The sequence below is a fragment of the Garra rufa genome, chromosome 6, assembly GCF_049309525.1.
Source record: "Garra rufa chromosome 6, GarRuf1.0, whole genome shotgun sequence".
Taxonomy (NCBI): Eukaryota; Metazoa; Chordata; class Actinopteri; order Cypriniformes; family Cyprinidae; genus Garra; species Garra rufa.
The window spans coordinates 20,239,603-20,263,292 of NC_133366.1; the positions used below are offsets into that span (position 1 = coordinate 20,239,603).

The 23,690-nt window shown below is 37.7% G+C and overlaps 1 protein-coding gene across 2 annotated transcripts in view; it reads right to left on the bottom strand.

The window, feature by feature from the left end:
- The window catches only part of znf827 (zinc finger protein 827), a 104,526-nt gene that overhangs the window by 47,483 nt on the left and 33,353 nt on the right, over positions 1 to 23,690 (bottom strand). For both annotated transcript variants that reach the window (XM_073842419.1, XM_073842420.1), the window contains exons 3-5: positions 21,629 to 21,801; positions 19,870 to 20,368; positions 4,592 to 4,819 (exon numbers count right to left, since the gene is read on the bottom strand). In XM_073842419.1, the coding sequence (XP_073698520.1) occupies positions 4,592 to 4,819; positions 19,870 to 20,368; positions 21,629 to 21,801 (900 nt within the window). The remainder of the gene's footprint in view (positions 1 to 4,591; positions 4,820 to 19,869; positions 20,369 to 21,628; positions 21,802 to 23,690) is intronic.

A 23,690-nucleotide genomic window follows, 5' to 3' on the forward strand; every position in this document is an offset into this window, starting at 1 on the left:
CAGGCAAGTTAGTAAGAATAATTATTATTGCATGTTAATAATGTGTTATAGCTAACATCATCTTGACTTGAACTTCATTGCTAAAGTGCACAGTCAGTGTAGAAACTGGTTTCATATGGACAACATCCACTGAACAGGAACCATTAATGTCATACCCGAGAAGCTAAAAGTAAAGTTCTACTTCTTCTCGCTGCCGTTTCAGCCGATATTCTGCATCGCCGCCTGCTGTTCTTAAAAACAACGCAATGGTGAGCATGTCAAGTATAAACACTGAGCGCAGTGAGTTTGCATACACAGCCTGCGGAGGTTCACACAACAGTGCCAAACGTCACTATAAACAACCACTATGGTACACAACCCACATTGCATGTCATGTAAAGCCATGTTAGAAGGCCTTAAGAAGAGCGAGAGGGTTGTCAAGACATCCCCGGTCAGCAGGGCAGTGCGCAGTGAGCATATGAGGCAGACGAAGATGACCTTCCCTCAAATGACCTCTCAAGACTGCACCACTGCATCACACACACAAGACCACAGACGATGTCATTGTTTCCATGGCACTGATCCCCAGCCTGCAACTAGCAGAGCGCGGCTCTTTAGATCCACTTGGTTGCATGTCTGCACGCCGCGGTGGCCGCGCTGAGACGGATCTGCGAGGCCATGTCGTGTAAAACTGCTTCAGCTTGACAACAAACAGGCTAATTGGTCCCTGTTCCTGGCCTCTGGAGACGGAGGGAGAGAGAGAGGCTGAAGAAACACATCCTGGAGGTGGGGTGAGCGGGAAAGAGGCTCTCGCTCGTAGTAGCACATGGAGAGTTTTGATGTGGGAAGTCACGGAGACCTCTCATTGAGCTTTACGCACACACATAACACTCAACAACAACGTGAGTGAAGCGTACTTGGTCCTTTTCTCGCGTCTTTCCGTACTCGTATACGCAAGGACTTGGTTCTCCAGTTCATGCGCACACTTTCACTCACTCTCTGGGGAAACGTGACCTGGGGCTGTGCAGTCAGGAAGCACACGTGTTAAAACCAGCTCTCTCTTAGTGCGGCTGAGTCACGCTGAAGTGTAAGGCATCATGGGGAGGGAGCAGCAGCAGCTGGTGTGTGGTGCCCGTCAAATACGCTGCTTTAGAGTGAATCACTCCCTATCATCCTCTATAATGGACTACTCTAGATCTTGCTCTCTCTGCCTTCCACAAGTACTTTTCTCACTCATTTTCTGTTTGTCTGTCTCTTTCTTCAGCTCTTTTATTACCTTGCAAGCACATCTAAAATCCCACCTGTGATCTTAAAATTATTTTCTCAAGACTGGATGCATAAAGGACTGTGGCATTACACAAAAAGGAAAATGTGGTTATTTTATCGCAGTTACTTTAAAATGGATTAATTACTTTGCTTTAAATGTAGTGTTTTTCAAAGTACAAAGTTCAAAGTATACTTCAGCCATCCACATTCCGTTATGTAATTTTCTTCAGTAAGGTCCGCGGACACAAACGTCTGCGTGGAACCCAATTTTTCTGTCTGCGCAGATGGTGCGCATACAACAGCACTTTCACAAGAAGAATGTTTCTAAGACAGGAGAGTCCACTAGGTGTCAAACTCGTCCATTCGCGCTCATCCGTGGTTGAATACACTTTCAAAAGCTGCGCAGACACAGCTGTGCGCGAGGCGGAGCAGAACGCAGAAAATTAAACCTGTCACTTAAACAGTCACCACAATTAGCAAATTACCAAATGGACAAAATCAAGTCCTGTCTATTTTTCTTATTGGTTCACTTTGTTTCTTGTAGTTTCACATAGGGCTGGGCGATTTATCGAAATGTAATCGAAACCGAAACTGACGTAATTTTCCCTTGTTGGTTATTCAGTTTTTAATCCAGTTAATACTTTTCATTAAAAACATACTACCAAGTGTGTAGTCGGCACTTTACGAACGTGTATGACTGTTGTGCTTTTTCTTTTTCAGCGTTTCGAACGTAAGTGGTGTGTTTTAGGGTGTACTCACACTTGTAGTTTAGTTTGTTTGGTTCATTTGGTCCGGATAAAAAAGGGAAATGATACATTTGGTCCTGGTGCGCTTAGCGTTCACACTGGCATTTTTGACAGCAAACCTAAAGATACCGAACCTAAAGGCATAGTGATACGTCCACAACCTGATTGGTCTGGTTGAATGACATGTATTTTGTGATAGAACTCATCGAACACTTAAACAAAAGGAAAAGGTGCATGTGATGCATATGATTTTATTTTCACCACCTGCGAGCTCACAAAGAGCTCATAAAAGGCACTTTACCTCCTCTTGCTCCACGTTGGCTCTCTGCTCATTTTGTTTTGGATACACCGCTTGGTCCCTCGTGAAATCATGACGCAAAGCATTGCTTCTTGTCATTACTTTCTGTTTTTGGTTTGTTTAGAACTATTTGGTCCGTGTTGCGTTTATATTTCATTCGAACCGCACCAGAGTTTGTTTGGAAGTGGACCAAACATGACAATTGTGAACACTTAGACACTGTGTCAAGTTAACAGAATTTAAACTTTAACATGAAGGGCTGCTCAATAATATCAGTTCCAAAACAGTGGACCAATCAGAAGACCATGGAGGCAGGGCAAGGGTTGCAAGCTTTTGCTTACAGTAGCAGGTTGGCATGGCAAATTTTGAATGGCGGAGTAGGCATTCTGCGCTGCCTTTTTTTAAAACCACGTTTTAGGCACAAAGACATGTTCTGCGTGAATGGCCAGTAAGAATAGAGCTGCACATATGACCTAAAATCAAAATCTCGATTAATTGAACATTTAACCTCGATTACGATTAATGGCCAAATATTTTTTATTTGTTATTTTATTATTATTATGTTTTTTTCCCCCCTCTCTTAGTTACAGATTTTAATCTGAGTGATGATCACAGTTGTTCTTTTAACACCACTCACGTGTGAGAACTGCAAAAGACACAAGTGCAACAGTCATACACGTCCGTATAATGCCAACTACACACACGGTAGTATGTTTTTAATGGGAAAGTATTACCAGCATTAAAAAAAACGGAATAACTGACATGAGAAAATTACGTTGGTTAGAGGTTCTGAATTTCGGTTTAAAAATTTTGGGGACTCATATGCAACTATTACAGAAGGTTCAAACACTCACTGATGCTTCAGAATGAAAAACGATGCATTAAGAGCCAGGGGTGTAAAGCTTTGAATGGAATTTAGTACTGCTATTCAGAAGCTACAGAAGTTCTTACATGTTTCCCAGAAGACTAAATGAGTTCAATTTACCCTGAACTTCAAATACAAAAAGTTTTATCCCCCGGTTCTTAATGCATTGTTTTTATTCCTGAAGCATCAGTGAGCATTTGAACCTTCTGTTGCGTATAATTGTCTTAGTTGTCCTCAGTGTGAAAAGATCACATAGTCATTGTTGGAAAGGGTTCACGTACACAAAAATGCTGAAAAAGCTAATAATTTGTAGGGTGACTGTGACTGTGTAGCCTCCATTGCTTCCATCCAAACCATGTGCCGTGCCGTCATGGTTTCGTTTCTGTGTTCAGACGGTTCGTAGCTCGGCTTCCGCTGTGTGATAGCTTCATGAGGGGACCAAAATTTATGACATGTCAGAAATACATCCACCAATCGGATTGCTACTTAGGAGAGATTAATTGCATCTCAGTTCCCCCTACACGTTTCACGACAAACAACGCACGACAAAGGTGAAAGAGTCACATGAGTTGGCTCAAAATCTGTGAAAAATTTCAGTGTATGCATGTCCTTACACAAGTTCAAGTCTGGTTTGCAACACTACCATGTTCGGCCACCTTTTCCCCATAATTTCCTACCCTCTCTTTACTTTCTTATCAATAACGCATTTTTTCCACAAATAAAGTTACATCTTTGTGGTGGCGAGTCCATTTCAACCGCACTTAAACACAAAAGTGTACACAAAGTGTATGTGACACAGAATACTTTTTAGACCTGAACTTTTTCAGTCTCCTTGCATTGTAGAGTTCAAATAAAGATTGGACCAGCGGCCCAAAACAGCAATCAATGGGTTTATTTTGGCAGAGGACTGCCCAGGATAAAAAGCACATTGACTGAACAACATGAAAAGGAATTGACCCTTTTCCTTCTGCCCAGAACACATGACTGAGTGGAATGGACAGCAGCAGGTCAGAGCGACAGAGGAAGTGCAAAAGAAAGACGGAGTGAAATGGCAAAAGAAAGAAAGACAGAGCGAAGACAACAATTGAGAGACGAACTTGACCGCTGGATTTTTTGATGACTTGACAGTGTTTTACATAATGTATAGACATACTTCTGATGTAAATATATCAACTTTAGCTTATTCCATAACCTTAGTAGTACTGTTGCATTAAGGGTCTTCTAAATATGACCTTAGCAATGTGTCAAAAAAAAAAGAAAGCAACTCTCTCGCAGACACCCACTCACTCAATCCTCTGGCCTTTGAGTTTCCTCAACAGCATTCATGAATTCAAGTCTGAAAATACACACACACACACACACACACACACACACACACCACACACACACACACACACACACACACACGAGTACATGCACCAAAATACATCTGCTGACCTGAGAGCTTCATAAGCAGTTCAGAGGCCACTTTGACGTTGATGTCCTGGCTGAGTAGGCTGCTCTTGCCCAACATCGGGCTCCCCTCCTCTCGTGGCTTGGTGGACCCTGGGGGTCCTTCTTGGCAGAAGCTATAGCTTGGTCCCCTCTGAGAGCTCAGGGGCTCTTCCGCCTGGGGCTCCTCCTTGACACAGAATGGACCCTTTAGGGCCTCCTTCTGGTTCGCTGCTGTGGGGCAAGAAAAAGAGAAACAAGAGTTTTGAGAACTGTCCTGAAGCCCATGTTTTTTGTTGACGGCAAGGTTTTAGGGTATGTAACTATATGATGTCTTCATAAGCCGTATGATAGCTTAAAAAGTTAGGGACTGACTAAAAATGTGTTTTGCTAAAAAAATAAAACCATATGGTTTGGAATAATAGATAATGACAGAAATGTCCTTTTCAGGTAAACTCTTTAAAAAAGGTATTCAAACATGGATATGGTTTGATAGTTAAGTCTCTGCATCAATGCAAAGGATGATTTCAAAAGTTTTACTTCTAGTAATAATTATTTGTTTAGTGGTCTAGCTTTGGCTCCATGTTAAAAAAAGGAAACCTTTTGAGACGACAAGATAAATAGATTGAGAAGCAATTGGCTAAATTGTCTTTTCAAATTTGGTGGACATGATGAGCCTTCTGGTCTAGACTGAAAGCCCAGCGGAAACAATTTCACAGGCCGTTTTATGGAAAATATGAACCATGTTCTTTCTGAAATCATATAACAGTGTGAACATCTAAGAGTGTTTATGCTGACTGTCTGTAATTAGACAGAAAATGATTGGTGCTGATGTATTTCTGCCCAATTCAGATGAGATTAAAACACATTTCTTTTCTCACTCAATATGCTGTAAAAGTGGGCCATTTCTAATCAGGCTTTAATGAATAATTAATATTAAGACATGGAGCCCCTTCTTATCAGTGCCAGGAACAGAACACAGGCCACTGGTTCTTTCTGACACAAACACATGCTTGTTTTTCTATGGTGGTGATGACTTCTGTTGTTTTTAAACTTATCTAATAGTATTTTCTTTCCCCTAAGATATTGTTTAATGAATAGGTGAATTTTTCTTCCATGCCAAATACATGGCCTACCATTAAAAAGTTTTTTGGTAACACCTTACAATAAGGTTCATTAGTTAACTATTTTGTTAACATGAACTAAAAATGACCAGCACTCTTACAGCATTTATTAATCTTAGTAATGCTAATTTCAGCCTTAACTAAACATTAACTTACTTAACATTATTAAAAATCAAAAGTTGTGCTTGTTAACATTAGTTAATGCATTGGGAATTAATATGAACTAACAATAAACAACTGTATTTGTATTAACTTACATTGACAAAGATGAATTAATACTGCAATAAATGTATTGCTCATTGTTCATTCATGTTAGTTAATACATTAATAACATTAACTAATGGAACCTTATTGTAAGTGTTACCATTTTTTAGCAGTCTTTCATATTCACATATGCAACATTTATTTAATCAGAAGTACAGTAAAACAGTAATATTGTGAAATTGAATGATACTGAATAAAAGTATGAATTTCTATCAAGATTTTTGAACAGTAGTTTGCATAAGGTAACAATTGAGTTTGGGGGAAAAACAGAATGAAATTCACACAGCTATTATGCAAAATAAAGGTACAATCAAACAGTCAAGTGAGTTGAAGTGAAAGGTTACAGTAAAAAATGTATAGTGCACAGAAAAAGGTAAAAGTGCACAATGGATCAGACCGAACACCTTGTGTTCTTTTGAATTTGAAATCTGACCAGGTTTCTGTTTTAGATTTTAATTAAAAAATGATTTAGTAAGTTCATTAAACCGTTCTCCTTGTGGACAGTGTTGGCTGGTACCCACAATGCAGGTGATTTCAGCTTTTAATAAGCTTTTAGGAACATTTGTTCCCTACAATATAGGTAAAACCTGAAATATGGACCTTTTTCTTATTGCTTACCAACATGATGTAACCACACAAAGATGAATGACGTGAAACTGACATTTCCTGACAAATCCTACACAATACCTTAAATTATAAATCAAGCTTACAGTTGTGAATCAGGGTAAGCTAAGGAGGCCATTTCAAAAAAACTTTTTATTCTTTTTTTTTTTACTTACTCAATAATTGATTTTTGTTCATTTTTAACCATTTAGGCTTTTTTTTTTACTCAAAATGTCATAACTTGATCTTCTGGTGAAACAACTTTCATTACTTGTTTCATTGGGACTTTAAGTAAATGTGAAGAATGTGAAGATGCATTTTTACAGTTCTTTAAGAGAAGAAGGAAAAAGGAAAATTCTGTCATTAATTACTGTCATTACTTTTGATCAAATCGGAGAGCTTTCTAACCCTGCATAGACAGCAAAACAACTGACACATTCAAGGCCCAGAAAGTTAGTAACCCAGAACATTGTTAAAATAGTCTGTAAAATCAATAGTTCAGCCGTAATTTTATGAAGCTACGAGAATAGTTTTTGTGCGAAAATACTTGAACGTTTCAGTTGTGTTGGTGTCTATGGAGGGTCAGAAAGCTCTCAGATTTCATCAAATATATCTTAATTTGTGTTGTAGATGAACAAAGGTCTTACAGGTTTGGAATGACATAAGAGTAATTAATGACAGAATTAAAATTTTTTGGGTGAACTATTCCTTTACCATCCCTTCGTCCCTTGTACATTTGTTGTACTTTTCATTCACCATTGTAGTGTAGTTTTCCCATTAATGGTGACTTCTGCTTCTGAAATCCGTGTAAATGTGAAAAGGTTCTCCTTCTGAAGACTTTCAGTTGGTCCCTATAATCTAGCTGATTTCAGGCTTTACTATTATTGGGACATTCTATGGAAGCCCGTTTCCGCCACTGAATAAAAAAAATATAAACGGTTATTGCGACTTTTTATCTCACAATTCTGACTTTTTTTCTCGCAACTGCGAATTAACATCTCACTAATTGTAATTCTTTTTTTCTCAGAATCGCATCATATAAACTCACAATTGTGAGTTATAAAGTCAGAATTGAAAGATATAAAGTCAGAATTGCGGGATATAATCTCACAATTGAGAGAAATAATGTAAGAATTGCAGAATATAAACTCGCAATTCTGATGTTTTTTTCTCGCAATTACAGGTTTGTATCTTGCAATTCTCAGCAATTTTTCTCAGAATTGTGAAATACAAATTTGCAATTGCGAGTTATAAAGTCAGAATTGTGAGATATAAAGTCAGAATTGCGGAATATAATCTCACAATTGTGAGAAATAAAGTCAGAATTGCGGAATATAATCTCACAATTGCGAGAAATAAAGTCAGAATTGCGAGAAACTTTTTACGTAATTTAGTAGTTTATGTAATTGTGGCTTTATTTCTCAGAATTGCAACTTTATATCTCGCAATTCTGACTTTTTATCTCACAATTCGGACTTTTTTTCTCACAATTGTGTCATATATTGCGAGTTTTTCTCGCAATTGCGAGTTTATAACACATAATTGCGACATTTTTTCTCAGAATTGCGTCATATAAACTCGCAATTCTGACTTTTTTTTTCTCAGAATTGTAAAATATAAACTCAGAATTCATGTTGCGATATAAACTCGCAATTCAAATTTTTTTCTCACAATTGCAAGTTTGTATCTTGCAATTCTGACTTTTTTTTTCTCAGAATTGTAAAATATAAACTCAGAATTCATGTTGCGATATAAACTCGCAATTCAAATTTTTTTCTCACAATTGCAAGTTTGTATCTTGCAATTCTGACTTTTTTCTCTCAGAATTGTGAGATATAAACTCACAATTACGAGCTAAAAAATGTCCCGTTCTGGGGAGAAAAAAAGACTGATATCTCACAATTCGGACTTTTTTTCTCAGAATTGTCAAATAAACACAATTCAGACTTTTTTCTTAGAATCTTGAGATATAAACTCGCAATTACGAGTTATAAAGTCCCGTTCTGAGGAGAAAAAAGACTGATATCTCACAATTTTGACTTTTTTTTCTTGCAATTGCGATTTTACATCTCACAATTCTGACTTTTTCTCAGAACTGTGAGATATAAACTCACAATTGTGCGTTATAAAGTCAGAATTGCGAGATATAAAGTCAGAATTGCGGGATATAATCTCAAAATCGCGAGAAATAAAGTCAGAATTGCAAGGTATAAACTCGCAATTCTGAAAAAATAAAGAATTTACTTTTATATTTATAGTTTATATCTCGCAATACTGAGAAAAAAAGTCCGATACTGAGATAAGAAGTCCTAATAACCTTTTTTTATTCAGTGGCGGAAACAGGCTTCCATACATTCACTCCAAACACACCTTTTTCATGTTTTAAAATCTTTCATTAACACACACCGTAGGCCTACATGCTTTGACACACATTCACAATGTCAAAATTGTTCTACCTATCGCTGATCTCCATATCACACTTCATCTCCTGTTCTGTCTTTTCCACGCAAGTGCCTGCTCATCCTCTTCCCTCCCTCCCTTTCTCACCGTTCCTCCTTTCATCTCTCTTACAGATCAGCAGTGATCACTCACCCCTCCTGTGTTTACCACACTCCCCTCAGCAGTCATCTGATCTCCCCACCACCCCAAATCCGAGAACATACACCATCCACAACGCCGCTGACTCTTCTCATCAATCTACGCGAGCTGACCACCGCCTCACTCCGATGACTCTGATTAATGGTGATGCGCATCCTCGACAGCATCGAAGGTACAGTCAGGTTAGGGGACAGGACACGACTTAGAGCTAAAGATCGTCGGGAGCCATTGGGAGAGTTTATGACCTTCACGTGGAGAGTGCAGGCGGTGAACGAGGTGGCGGCGGGGGTGGTGTATGTGGTGGCACCGGCTGGAAATGTCACCAGTCAGATGTCAGCGGACGGACTTAGCGTGGTCCGGTCAGCACCTGGAAGGGCATCCTCTAATTAAGAGCGTGTCGGGTCGCGTGTCCTATCAGACAGGGACAGGGCGTGCGGCACACGCACACAAGCGCCCTCTCTTTCGAAGACATGCAGAAAAGTACAAGCTGGAGACGTGAGCGCCGAAATACAAAGTCACACCACTCTGGTGACCTTTCGGTTTGCAGCTAAAAATAGAGCAAAATTTCCATTCGAATTCATGTTACAGAGAGCGCTGAATAATTTATCAGCTTAATCCGCCAGCCAAGTTTGTTTTTTCTTCCTCATAAGGCATGAATGTCTTCAAAATACCAAAATTAAGCTCGACGAAAATGAGCACTTTCTGTTTACTGACTGTTTTATTAGACTTTCATAAAGGAGTAATCCCAAGTGCCTATCTTGATCTTTCAAATTCCGGCCTGTCATCAAATCATCTTTGCCATAAATTTTTCTACTTTGGAGGTCTCATGTGGCAGCTGCCATCTTTCTAGCTCCATTCACACAGTCAGTGTACGGGATTGGCAGAATTTTTACAAACAAACAGGTGTGACTCTTAAAGTCCCCCTGAAATCAAAATTAAAGTTTTTTGGCTTTTAGTATGAATATATTAGCCTTAAGGTTATCTATAAGCTAGTGTGCTGCAAAACAAAGACAAAATTCGCATTTACAAGATATGGGCATTCAAAACTTACAGTCTCGTCACTTCCGCCAATATGAATCAAGGATTTGGATGATATCACCGTGCACTTCAGTTTCTCATCAAACGTTCTGTCCAATCAAATGCTCTCTAGAGTCCGTAATGTCCCGCCCCCTACACAGAGACGCATTAACCCGGAGCAGATCACATGCGCTCATATGTACGGACGGCATGTATTAAATTACACAGCCTCAGCATGATTATGATCACTATTTCGTTTTAGCAAGTTTCATATTGAATCTGTGGGGTAATTTATTAGTCTGTGGCTGTCATAAGCTTACAAATGCGGCTTTACCGAGCTCAACGGCTCTTGCCCGAGCAGATATTAATGGAACGCTATTGGCTATTCAAAATTAGTGGGCGGGGCTGGGCGATATGTTTTTGTTTCAGTTAAAAGTACATCACCACATAGAATAACGCTGCGTGTTTCAAGGCACTTCAGTGGACCTTTAAACTGTTTAACTTCCAGTTCATTAGCCGCTGTAGGGAAATAATGAGAACTATAACAAAGTGCAGTAAATGGTAAAGCTATTTGCACTTCTGCTCCTAAGTTAAAAATTTAGGAGCACAGTCAAAATTTTAGGAGCACCTTCTAATCAATAATGAAAAAATCTGATAAAAAATGTGCCTTCTAATCATTAAAAAAATCCCATATTAAACGTATGTCATCTTTTATGTCAATTTCTTTTAAAAAATATTGCAATATTTTAAAATTTCTAAATAAAACAACAGAATAAGAACAAGTAGACTAAGAATAAGATACCAACCAAAAGAAAAAAGTATTAACAAAATTTATTTGTACTAGAAGTGGTACAGAGGAACACAAAAGTGGCTTGTAGGTATATTTACATATGTTTAATGAGGCTCAGAGGAGACATGAGTGCAATCAAATTTATAAATTCTTGTTGAGATTAATGTTTTAATATAAAATTTTGAATACAGAAATATTAAATGATTTAAATAACTGAAAAGATACTTTAAAAGTGCAACTTAATCTGCCAGGTGGCGGCAAGTCACTCATTTAATTACTGAATCATTTCATTCATTTGATTCTTTTAAACGACTGATTCATTCAGGAATAAAGCAAGTGACTGTCTTTATGAATGGGAAATTAAATCATTGATTCACTAGATTTGTTTAAAAATGCAGGTTCATTTCTAAATGAAACAACGCTGTGATTGAATGGAGATGCACAGCGGCTCAGTTGTGACTTGTTTCATAATAATAATTGATAATAATATTTTTTATTACAATATAAAGAGCGATAATCTTCATCGATGATTTTTGTCACAATATTGCAGCCCAATGACCTCCTGTTTTTTGCATGTATTATTTAAATAGGCTACAGTTTTAAACAGTTTGTTATTGATAACAGTTTAAAATGTTGATTAATGCAATTAGGCAAATTAAGTATTTGACATTAAGGACAACATACAGTACTATGGTGGGTATAATAATAAGGTGATTGTAAAAATTGCCCTCATAAATGTAAAAACAATTTTTCCAGGGGGGCAAATATTGCCCCTTAATGAAAAGTACATTTAGTACATTTCTGCCCTTTGTTGGGATATATATCAGGTACAGTACATGACAAATTTTCTCAAGGAAAAAAATATTTCTTCCCACTAATGCTGTAAAATATACATGAGAGTCAGTTGGTTAAAATGAGCTGATTTGTAAACAAACACAAATTGCACTCAATGAAGATTTTATAAAACTAACTTTATAATTGCATAATTATATTTCTACTTTACTATTTAGAGTCTACTTATCTACTTATCCTCTCTAGAGTCCCTTTTTTTATGAGTTTATGGTCACCAAATATGTTTTTTCTGAGGTAAATGTGACTTTACGTGATTTATTTATAAGCTGTTATACAGTATCAACGTATTTCCATTGTTGAAACACTGATTAGAGCGATACTTGAGAGAGGATATGGATTTTGGCAAGTTTAACTATTTCTTTTAACATACCTTTGATTGTTTATTTATGTTTCCATCTTGCTAAAACTGATGTACAAATGCACAGATGTGTGCTTTGTGCTTTGTGAGGTGCTAAAGCAACTGTCACTCTACATTATACAGCACCAAAATTGCATTTATTGTTTGAATATTGTAATAAAATAGATAGAATTTGAATTCTGAGACTTTGTTTCCTATCAAAAGTAACAGCACAAAGCTTATTGCGATTTATTGGATGGAAGGCGTGCTACAATGTTCCATTCATTGACTGACAACAGGCTAGACTAATCGATTCTTGGGATTTAAGAATCAATAGTGGTTCACAAAAATAAGAATTGATTAAAATCGAGAAATCAATATTTTTTACTCACCCCTAACTAATATCAATATTCATTAATAACCAGAGATATTAAACTAAATGATATGCATTACGGAGACATGATGATGAAAAATCCCAGCAGGCACTGGGTGTCAATATAACGTCAGATTGACGTTGAACCCCAATGTCGGACAGACATTGCATTTCGGTTGAGAATAAAATACGTCAGTATTTGACGTCAGTGTTTGATGAGTATATGTTGGAATTTGGGTACACAATCTAAAAAGAACAAAATATCAACGTTGGCTGACGTCGAAATTAGACATTAACGTTGACAAAACTGACATTGAATTTTGGTCACCCAACATTACAACCGAAATTTAGCCATAGATCAACATCTTACGATGTTGTGTGCCTGCTGGGATGACTGATGATTCACTCAAACGTACCATAAAAAAGGAACTTACGACCTCAACAAAATGAATTTAAGACTTTAAATGAATTTAGTTTTTTTTTTTTTATGGCATTAAATTTTGAAAAGTGATTTCCAAGACATTTTAATACTTTTTAACATTTAAGTGAATCACTTTGATTATAGAATATGGTTGTCTCTTTCATTTATATCACTAAAATGTGTGAACATAACCACATTTAGGGCTCTGAACAGCACTGACAATCATATTCAGCTTCTGTCTGAATGCAGCCTCTCTCTCGCTGTCTCAACTCTCTCTCTCTTGCTGTGACTGGAGTGAAGCCCCCGGTCAGTGTTACATCAACACTGGGGCTATCTGTGCTCTCGCCGGTGAGGCTGTCATCTGCCGTTGCTGTCACCTGGCCTCGGTTTTTTTGCCTCCTCCTCTCTGTGGGCTGATTCTTTTCTCTGCTGGGCGCTTGTCCAGTACCCTGTCACCTCTCACTCTGTTGCGGCTGCCCACTATTGGACCACTTCATTAGCTTTCCACCTCTGTCATGCAGCTCTGCTCCCAGCTCTGACAATTGGTCAGCGCTCCCGCCGAGGATGGCTTAACGTGGCAGGTTAAGGGGGCAACAACAGCCAACAGTCCGCTACGGTAGGAAGGCTTTGCTACATGAAGCAGCAGCGGTGCAGCTACACATCACTGGACGCTGGATGCAGCAGGGGTCACTTGCGAGTGCAAGCGCAGCATGGTGGATGTGGGAAATGGCTGGCAAACCTCAGTGCTGCGAGGACTACAAGGAACAAATGAATGAAGAGTGTGCAAAAACAATGCTGATGGAGAAAACACTCCAGCTTCTGTTCGCTTCTTGGATTCGCCAATTTTAGCACCTCCCACAATTGTACAAGGCAATTATTCGCCTGTGACCAGAGTCACACCCAGTGTCACTTTCCCTGAGAGCAAGAGGCAACGTGTGAACTGTCATTATTGAATTAGGTCCAGCAAGCATGTGCAGGAGCCTGCATTTCAAAGCATTTCCCCAGCTTTCATCTTCAAATCAAAATGTGTATCGCAACTGGATGGCTGACAGTCGTGTCAGCGTGGAGGAAAATCAAAGCGGATTGGTCTGAAACTCAGAGGAGAACCAGGCAGTCCAAAGAAATGATAGGCCAATTATGTCAGAGGTCGGTGAGAGTTCACCTCATGTGTGCGTGAGCATGTGTGTGTTTTGCCTGGGGAACTCTAAAAGCACTAGTCTGCTATTTTACACTTCATTCTGTCTCTAGTTCTCTAATTCCCTTCCCATTTAACTTTTTTTTTTGTTTGTTTCTCTCTCCCTCATGTACCCCAAGTGGGAGTATGGCAACAACAGATGACACTACTTAGGAAATTTGGAGTATGTGCACAAATACTTTGCTGGTGTTCACTGGTGCAAAACAAGTTGCAGCCCTAGTAAAAACAAAACAAACAAAAGAATTTGCAAATTCTTAGCTGGTGTTGTAGCAGTATGAATCAATTTACATAAAAAGCCACATATATACATATGTGATCCTGGACCACAAAAATGGGTCAGTTTTTTTGTTTAATTGAGATTTATACACCATCTGAAAGCTGATAAATAAGCTTTCCATTGATTTATGGTTTGTTAGGATAGGGCAATATTTGGCTGAGATACAGCTATTTAAATATCTGGAATCAAAAAAATCTAAATATTGAGAAAATCGCCTTTAAAGTTCTTAGCAATGCATATTACTAATCAAAATTCAAGTTTTGATATATATATATATATATATATATATATATATATATATATATATACGTTAGAAAATTTACAAAATATCTTCATGGAACATGATCTTTATTTAATATCCTAATTATTTTTGGCATAAAAGAAAAATCGATCATTTTGACCCATAAAATGTATTTTTGGCTATTGCTACAAATAAACCTGTGCTACTTACGACTAGTTTTGTGGTCCAGGGTCACATATACTCACATGCAATACATACACACACACACAAACACACACACACACGCGTGTGTGTGTGTTTTAAATAATGTACATACACTGCCGTTCTAAAGTTTGCAATCAGTAAGATTTTTATTCAAAAGAAGTTTTTTTTGCTCACCAAGATTGTTTATTTGATCAAAAATACAGCAAAAACTGTAATATTGTGAAAAATTATTACAATTTAAAACTACTGTTTTCTATTTTAATATACTTTAAAATATAATTTATTCCTGTGATGCAAAGCTGAATTTTCAGCATCAATACTCCAGTCTTCAGTGTCACATGATCCTTCAGAAATCATTCTAATATGCTGATTTATTATCAGTGTTGGAAACTGTTGTGCTGCTTTTCAGGATTCTTTGATGAATAAAAAACCTAAAAGAATAGCATTTGTTAAAAAAAAAAATCAAAAAAGAAGGGAAATTTTTTTTTTTATATAAATTCAATATTGAATAAATAATGTTATTTTAAACTTTTTATTCCTTAAAGAATAGTTAAAAAATATCACAGGCTCCAAAAAAAATTTAGTTCAGTACAACAGTTTCCAACATGGATAATCAGTATATTAGAATGATTTCTAAAGGATCCATGCACCCCTCTCTCTCCTAATTTGCTTTCTGTCAATTTTTGTACTCTACGGTCCCAGTTAGGCAAAACATGGCAATATTAAATATAAAATATATATCTATTGTAAATGATGAAGAAATGCAAAAGCACAAACAAATTCAAACTTGATTTCATGACGGAAACGTACCTTTGGGAACTTTTTCGCATGACACGAAATACATAACGGCTATGAACGTTTCACTTTTAATGTCCATTGAGCGGCGATATAACGAAATAACGTACCATCTGTACTACACCTAAACTTACCCGATAGTATGAACAAAAGTGATTGTGACATAAAAACGCAATTGCAAGCATGCACTCTTAGCTTGTTTTTCGATATCTCATTTTTCAGCTCTTTCATGAGCCATTCCGCGTCCTAAGTCTAATTCCGTGCTGGCTGAGCTACTGAGCAAGCTTGTTACATCCGGAAAGCGAAACATATGGAGCTGTAATCATAACTGTGTATGAAAACCATTATGTGCATTAAACAGCACAACTTGGGTCATGCGGATTTCCTGCAGTAGCTCTGTAACCGCCATTTTTCATTGTTTTTTTGCTTAACTGTAAAGTGATGCCACTCAGATCCGACTAATCAATAATGACATTTGAACAGTTTTTAACATCACACGTAGTCTCAAAAACCAAATGTTCATGCTACAAAACACTGAGCCGAAGTCTTCAAATTAAAATGTATTATTAAAAGGCAGTGAAGATGTTAGAAAAGCACTGCTCTGATAGCTGTAAAGCACTGCTTTAAAGAGGATGACTTAGGAGACGCAACTTCTCAGAGACGGTTTCAGCATCCTGACAGTTTCAGCACAGCACATGAGAAGTGGTGTCACTTAGATCATCCCTGTTAAAGCACCACTGCACAAATTATTAAAGGTAAAGCTGAAATTTACAAAAAATAAATCAAAGGTTAGTTTCTGGAGTGGAGCACATCTCCTACTTGGAACATCTTGCCTCAGTTTAGTAGGACTTGGACCACAAAACCAGTCATAAGGTAAAATTTTACAAAACTGAGATATATTCATCATATGAAAGCTCAATAAATAAGCTTTCTATTGATGTATGGTTTGTTAGGATAGGACGATATTTGGCCGAGATACATCTATTTGAAAATCTGGAATCTAAGGGTGCAAAAAATCTAAATACTGAGAAAATCACCTTTAAAGTTGTCCAAATTAAGTTCTTAACAATGCATATTACTAATCAAAAATTACATTTGGTTAGGTTTACAGTAGGAATTTTACAAAAAAATCTTCATGGAACATGATCTTTACTTAATTTCCTAATGATTTTTGACATAAAAGAAAAATCAATAATTTTGACCCATACTATGTATTTTTGGCTATTGCTACAAATATACCCCAGCGACTTAAGACTGGTTTTGTGGTCCAGGGTCACATATATTAACTCCAGTCTGCATTGTTGAGGAGTCAGTCTAGTCCTCTGGGACTTAAACACGTTTATTTAGGAGTCCAGGAACACAGTGCCATAGGTGACAAGGGGGCGGCAGCACACCGAACGCAGACTCTGCACGTTCCACCAAGACGGAGATGAAGTTAACTAAGCTGGAACAGTCCCTCTGCATCCAGGCAAGAGGTCACACGATGGAGCTGAGGGCGCTAATCATTTCCAATTACAGATTCCTTTTTAATTATGAATTATGCATGAATTTTTAATTAATCTAATGTTCCGAAGGTTTTCCTTTTTTTCTGTTCCGAGATCTCAATCTAATTACTCTGCATTAAGCGAGGGAGCAGCGACCCTGTTGCCGACCTTCTAGGTAACCCTTGGTCAGCCCTTTCGCATCAATCTCGCTGCTGTCTCACAATTACCTATACTTTCGGCTACAACAACACGTATTTAATGGTCTAAAGTTTGGAGTTTGATTACATTAACAAGTGTAATTGTGAGTTTTCTACTTTAACAGCTACATTTTCCTTTTGCCCCATCAAAATGAATAAATGATACACTCTATATTAGCATAAGCATTAACTGATTATGATATTGTCTGTAATACTTGACTAATTAGGGTTAATTCACAATTACTTCAGTCTACAGTGTCACATGATCCTTCAAAAATCATTCTGACTAGGGATTCATACTAGGGATGTAACGATAGTATCAATATCGCTGTATCGCGATAGCAAAACTGTCTCGATATTATCGTTGTCGCATGACAATATAAAAAGATATAGGCCTTTGGGCAAAAAGTGTAGATTTTTTAAATATTCTAACATAAAAGGTCTTTAAAGATGTGTTTTGGGCCATTATGCTTTGGCACAGTATCTGTCAAACCTAAAAGACAATATGGCTTATTCCCTTCAAAGCAAAGCGCACACTTCATTCAGGCGATCAGCTCGTGATCCGGTGTTTTTCGCACCTCAGAACTGCTCAGTTCACAGTGAGCTCATTTATTGCATGTGCTGTGAGTTTATTGCATGTTTGGGAATGCAACGGCCACCAGTTATGCTTTCATTTTTGTGACAGAAGATTACAGCATTTTACTAGATTTGCTGTGAGACGCGTTTTTGTAAGCATGTTTTCATTGAAGCTAGAGTTCTCCATTGTTTTACAATATATGGCTAATACTGTGATATGAATAACAATAATATAAATGTTTTATTATTATTATATTGTTATTTGTTTGGCTTCTAAAACACCAGTGTGAATGTAATTTAGACTGAGACAGTATATCACAACTAACAGAATATTGAGTCCCCTTTAAAGTTCAGGTACAAGTCAATTCAAGACTTTTTTTCTGACTTAGTTAAGAACATGGGTTGGAGCTCTTAATTTTGAACTCTCAAAGTGCATTAGATAGAATAATTTAACTTTAAAATGTATTTTAAAAAAATAAAAAATTAAACATTGCAATAAATATCGTATCGTGAACTTCATATTGCAATATTATTGTATTGTGTAATTGTGTATTGTATAATTTATTTATTAAATCTTGCTGATCCTAAACTTTGAAATGGTAGTTTAAATAAACATTATATGATTGCTATTCATTTTATAATGATTATAATGGTTGTTCATTTTAGATCAGATATCTAAGGCATTAACAAATCTAAATGTAAAATTTAACCATATTGTCTTCTTTTAATTTGGGGAAACATTAATAAGCAATCATATATTAATAAACAATCATAAATATTAAGTCTTCACTTTTTTTATTAAGTGTAAGAAGTTTTAAGAATTTGCCATTTATTTCAAAATAATAACTGAAGGCAGCAACAATTAAAAAACAAATATGTATTATTTATGAACTGAAGTTCAGCCTTTCTTTTTCATAATATACTTAATTTTGAATCATCAGAGCTCGGTAAACACTCATCACAGATGCGGAGATGTACCTTTAATTACAACAAGCTGATTGCTCACTAAAAAAACATACAGATCATGTTTTCAGACCATTTGAAGTTTGATTTTGACTTAACAAAGTGGTTATATCTAAGTGTGTGAGCTGTCTGCTTACTTTTTTTATTAGTCTTCCCATTAATACCATTATATTGTTCATTCAGACTGATTCACGAAAGCGGAACGTGCACGAACACAAGAGGCAAGGTTCATCACATGAACCAATCACAGCCATACATACCAGTCATATCCAATCAAATCGTGATGGAGGCATTGCCTCTCCCATTCATTCTTAATTACCCCCCCACTAAACTCACTGCATGCTTTAGGGGGTCTGCTAAAACTCAATGAGCTCAGGGAGACAAGAAAGATGCAGACTCCTGCTGTAACTAACTTTGCCGTTGAACAGTTTTGCTTTAGAAAAAAGAGTGATTTATTCACTTTGTCATATTTTGTAATATTTGCATTGTTTTATTGTTATACCATGAGTTTTTTCTCATCCAATTTTTTGAGGAGGCACTGCCTCCCTTGCCTCCTCTGAAAAAAATGCCCCTGGTTAATTGCTAAAGCCAAGTATCCTCTGTTTCAAGAAAAATGCCTTCAGCAGCCTTACATATGTATTTTAAAATCTGTTAAAAACCATCAGAACTAAAAAAAAAAAAAAAAAAAAAAAAAACAGGATCGGGTATCAAGATGGTATAGTACAGCTATAATAAACAGGCTCTCCATGGTAGAGCAGTATCTGAGGTTAAGAATTAATCATGCAGATACAGTCCTGCAGGATCTTGGCTTTGGGTTCCCATCCAGCAAGCCGAATTCAACTGCCTTTGCCAACATATAATTATATTAGCAATTCATTCATCCTAAATGCAAGGAATTATGGATAAATCAAGCTGGTTTACATAATCAAGCATCTAATTCCATTGCATTGTAGCTTTAACTGAAATCTCTTACCTGAGAGCTTTATAAGGAGGTCCGTAGCCGTCTTGGTGGTGATATCTGGGCTGAAGAGTGAGGCAGCTGTAGGGCCAGGCCCTGGTGGACTGGATTTAAACCCAGGCAGATCCAGAGAACTGCTGCTGCTGCTAGGTCGCTCCCTACACAAGGTAAAGGGAGACATCACAGACACATCCCTCTCCTGGGGTTCCTCCTTGATCTGGACGTGGTTCGAGGGTTCTGCAGGGGAGGCCAGCAAACGGCCGTCGGGTTGGCTCACAGTGGGAGACGTGGAAGCATCTGTGTTCATGACCTGATCGCCAGCGACTCCACCGTCCCCCATGAGCAAGCCCTCGCCCTCCTCGGTGTCTGTGCCGGGTTCTTCTTTGACTTTGAGGTCGGGACGGGGGAAGTGCTGATGGCAACGCATGTGCAGCTTGAGGCTAAAGTGGCGGGAGGATGTGAAGGGGCAGAGCTCGCATTGGAAAGTCTCTCCTCGGTCTTGGTGCTGATGGACCTGAGATGAGCAACAGAAGAAATTAGAAAAAACTGGAAAAGCTGAGCAGGAAGCATATCAAAAATGAATACTCATCCTCTGTATTAAAGGCGAAGTTCACTTCCAGAACGGAAATTTACATAATGTACTCACCCCCTTTTCATCCAAGAAGTTCATGTCTATCTTTCTTCAGTCGTAAAGAAATTATGTTTTTTGAGGAAAACAGTTCAGGATTTTTCTTCATATAGTGGACTTTAATGGTGCCTCTGTTTTTTCTGGTTCAAGACAGTTATTAGGTATGTCGAAAAACTCCCATCTCATTCTCTCCCTCAACTTCAAAATCATCCTACATTGCTGTTTTACCTTTTTTTTGTTAAGGGTGTTTGATCTTCTTTGCATGTTCACTTTGCAAACACTGAGTTGGTACTTCTGCAGCGATGTAGGACGATTTTGAAATGATTTTTGAAGTTGAAGGAGAAAATAAGATTGGAGTTTATCGACATACCCTTACCATCTTGAACTGGAAAAAACTGGTTCAGGCAGAGCAAGACAAGACGAGCGATTGAGGTTAAAAAGTATATAAATTGTAAAAAAATAAATAAAAAAAAAAAAAAAAAAAACAGATCGTTTTACTAGATAAGACCCTTTTTCCTCAGCTGGGATAGTTTACAATCGCATATGGGATCATTTGAAGCTGAATTTAAACTGCATTTTGGAAGTTCAAACTCGGGGCACCATAGAAGTCCACTATATGGAGAAAAATCCTGAAATGTTTTCCTCAAAAAACAATTTCTTAACGACTGTGAAGAAAGAAAGTCATGAACATCTTGGATGACAAGGGGGTGAGTACATTATCTGTTCAGGAAGTGAACTTCTCCTTTAATTAATTAAAGTGACAGTGAGTGTAAATGTGTATACATTTACAATTATTTAAATATTTCTGTGGGCTGTAATGATGTTATGGTTTACAATGGTTAACAATTTACTGACTTCTAAAGCCAGTTTTTAAAATGTCTATTCAATGTTTTCATTTGCCACAATAATATATTACTTGTGAATTACCTTAATTTAGAGGCTTTTTTCCTGCAAAATGTTTATACATGTGATTAAATGCGATTAGTTTTAATTATTTGGTATACCATGTAATTCATTTGATTAAAAATATGAATTGACAGCCCTAATAATTTTGCATCATAAAAAATCTGCATCTAGAGATGTTAGGATAATTGATTTGTCATGATTTATGGCACAAGCATTTCTCCTCTCAGCGATTGAAGTCACCTTCATGTGGGACTTGAGATTGTCTTTACGAGCACAGCGAAAGGGACAAAGGGGACACTGGTGACTTTTTAAGCCTGTGTGGATCACCATATGTCTCTTCCAGTAGCTCTTTCTCTTGATGACCAGACCACACACTGGGCACTGAAAGGGCTTCCCTCCATCCTCAGGAGAACCTGCAAGAAATAAATAAATAAAATAAATAAAATGCATATAGACCATACTTGTATTTTATAAATGTTTTTGTTTAGCCTGGAAAAAATCCAGACCCTAATCTATTAAGATTAAGGGTCTGGCATCGAGCAATGTAAAGGACCTAACTCGAGGGGCGGCACCAAGCATGCATTTGAAACTCTTACTGCACGCAATTGGATAACGCCACGACCAATCACAACAATACACACACAGCGGAGCTAACTGATAGATTAAACTCTTGCCGTATCCAGTCGGCAAAACAGCAAAAACGTCCTTCTTGCAAAGGAACGATTCGAGCGCGGTTTTCTGTTCCTCTTTTATATGAAAAACCAAGTCTAACTCATTCATTGTAGCGGACAAAGCCGTTTCAAACAACTGGTGTTCATCTGTATCCATCTTTCAATGTTTATTAAATGATTCCGGACGTCGCAGCGCTGTCGTCATCTGTCGTCAATGTGATGATGCCACATTATTAGGTAGGCTAAATATCCTTTCTCTCTTGTCAACCGTGCATCTATTCGTGTGAATGAGATAAAAATTGTGAGCTATGATTACACCGATCAATGCCAAAGACTCCTCACAAAGGAAGCCAAACACAAGGATGTTTTTAGTAAGCCGATTATTGTTGTTGGCTCCATATCCGGTGTCCATTAGGGCTTAATTGGTCTTATTAGAAGCTGGCATGATTGCATTACAAATTCTACGAGGGCCTGTCAGGATGGCTTCATAAGTATTCCAGTCGTGTTCCTCGAAAAACATCTGGTAATCAGTGTTTGGTGAAATTACCGCGCTCAGGCATTCATTGACCCGGGGTGTAAAACTTCGAGACTGCCTATTTGCAACAATAAACCACCATCTGTGGCTCAACCTCTCCCGGCGAGATCACTGTGGAAACTGCTCGTGAGGTAAAAAGACTGAAGGTCTTCGGTATCAAGGGAAAGGAATGAGAGCCGTTAGCCGGTTTTTCAATTTTAATGTCCAGTTGGTATTGTTTCATTACCAGGCAAATACTCTTCCTGTGACCGTCGTATAGATCTCACAATCACCAAAACAAGCCAGGTGAAACTCAATTATGATTTTAATAGAGGTGTTCTTATTTAGTATTTAAACTTTACACTTAAAAATCTGTCATATTATACCCGTTTACAACGTATTTATCTCTCTGTGTCTGCTGCTCAATTCGGTCAATCCATTTCCAAGTCACAGAAGTCTGCGAATTAGCAAAAGATCAGCCATATCTCAGCCGCTCAACCCGGGCCTGTGCTGAATGGAAACTCTGATGGTTGTGCCGGCTCTGGAGCCTGACCTAAATTCCGGGGGAATCTGCTGAGATGGTCTCCGACTGTTCGGGCTATGGGGAGCACACACACTGCCGGCCTCCGTTTGGCAGGCTGCACATCCGCGGGAGATGAGCTGGGTCTGGGAACGTGCCGCCAACTCCAGCAAACCCCCACTGTGCTAACAGACCTTTCCCAGATTCTCCAGCCAACCTCTTGCAGACGAAGCATGACCTTATGGCACTACTAAATCACTACACAGTGCATTCTTCAGCGGTGTAATAATCAAACATTTAGGCACTGTTACCTTAAAAAAAGTTAACGTTAAGAAATTATTCTAATATAAAAAAATTAAATCAAGGCAGATTAATGACTGTGTTGAAACATGACAAGTTCTACTTATTTACTAATGTATTTATTTTTATACCATTTTCTATGTAGTTATTTTTTATCTTTTTCATCTGTATCAATAGTTAACATTTGATGTAATTTAAACATGAATATATTTATACCTTTGCAATAAGTCAGTGATCCACAGTTCACCCAAAAATGAAAATTCTGTCATTAATTACTCACCCTCATGTTGTTCCAAA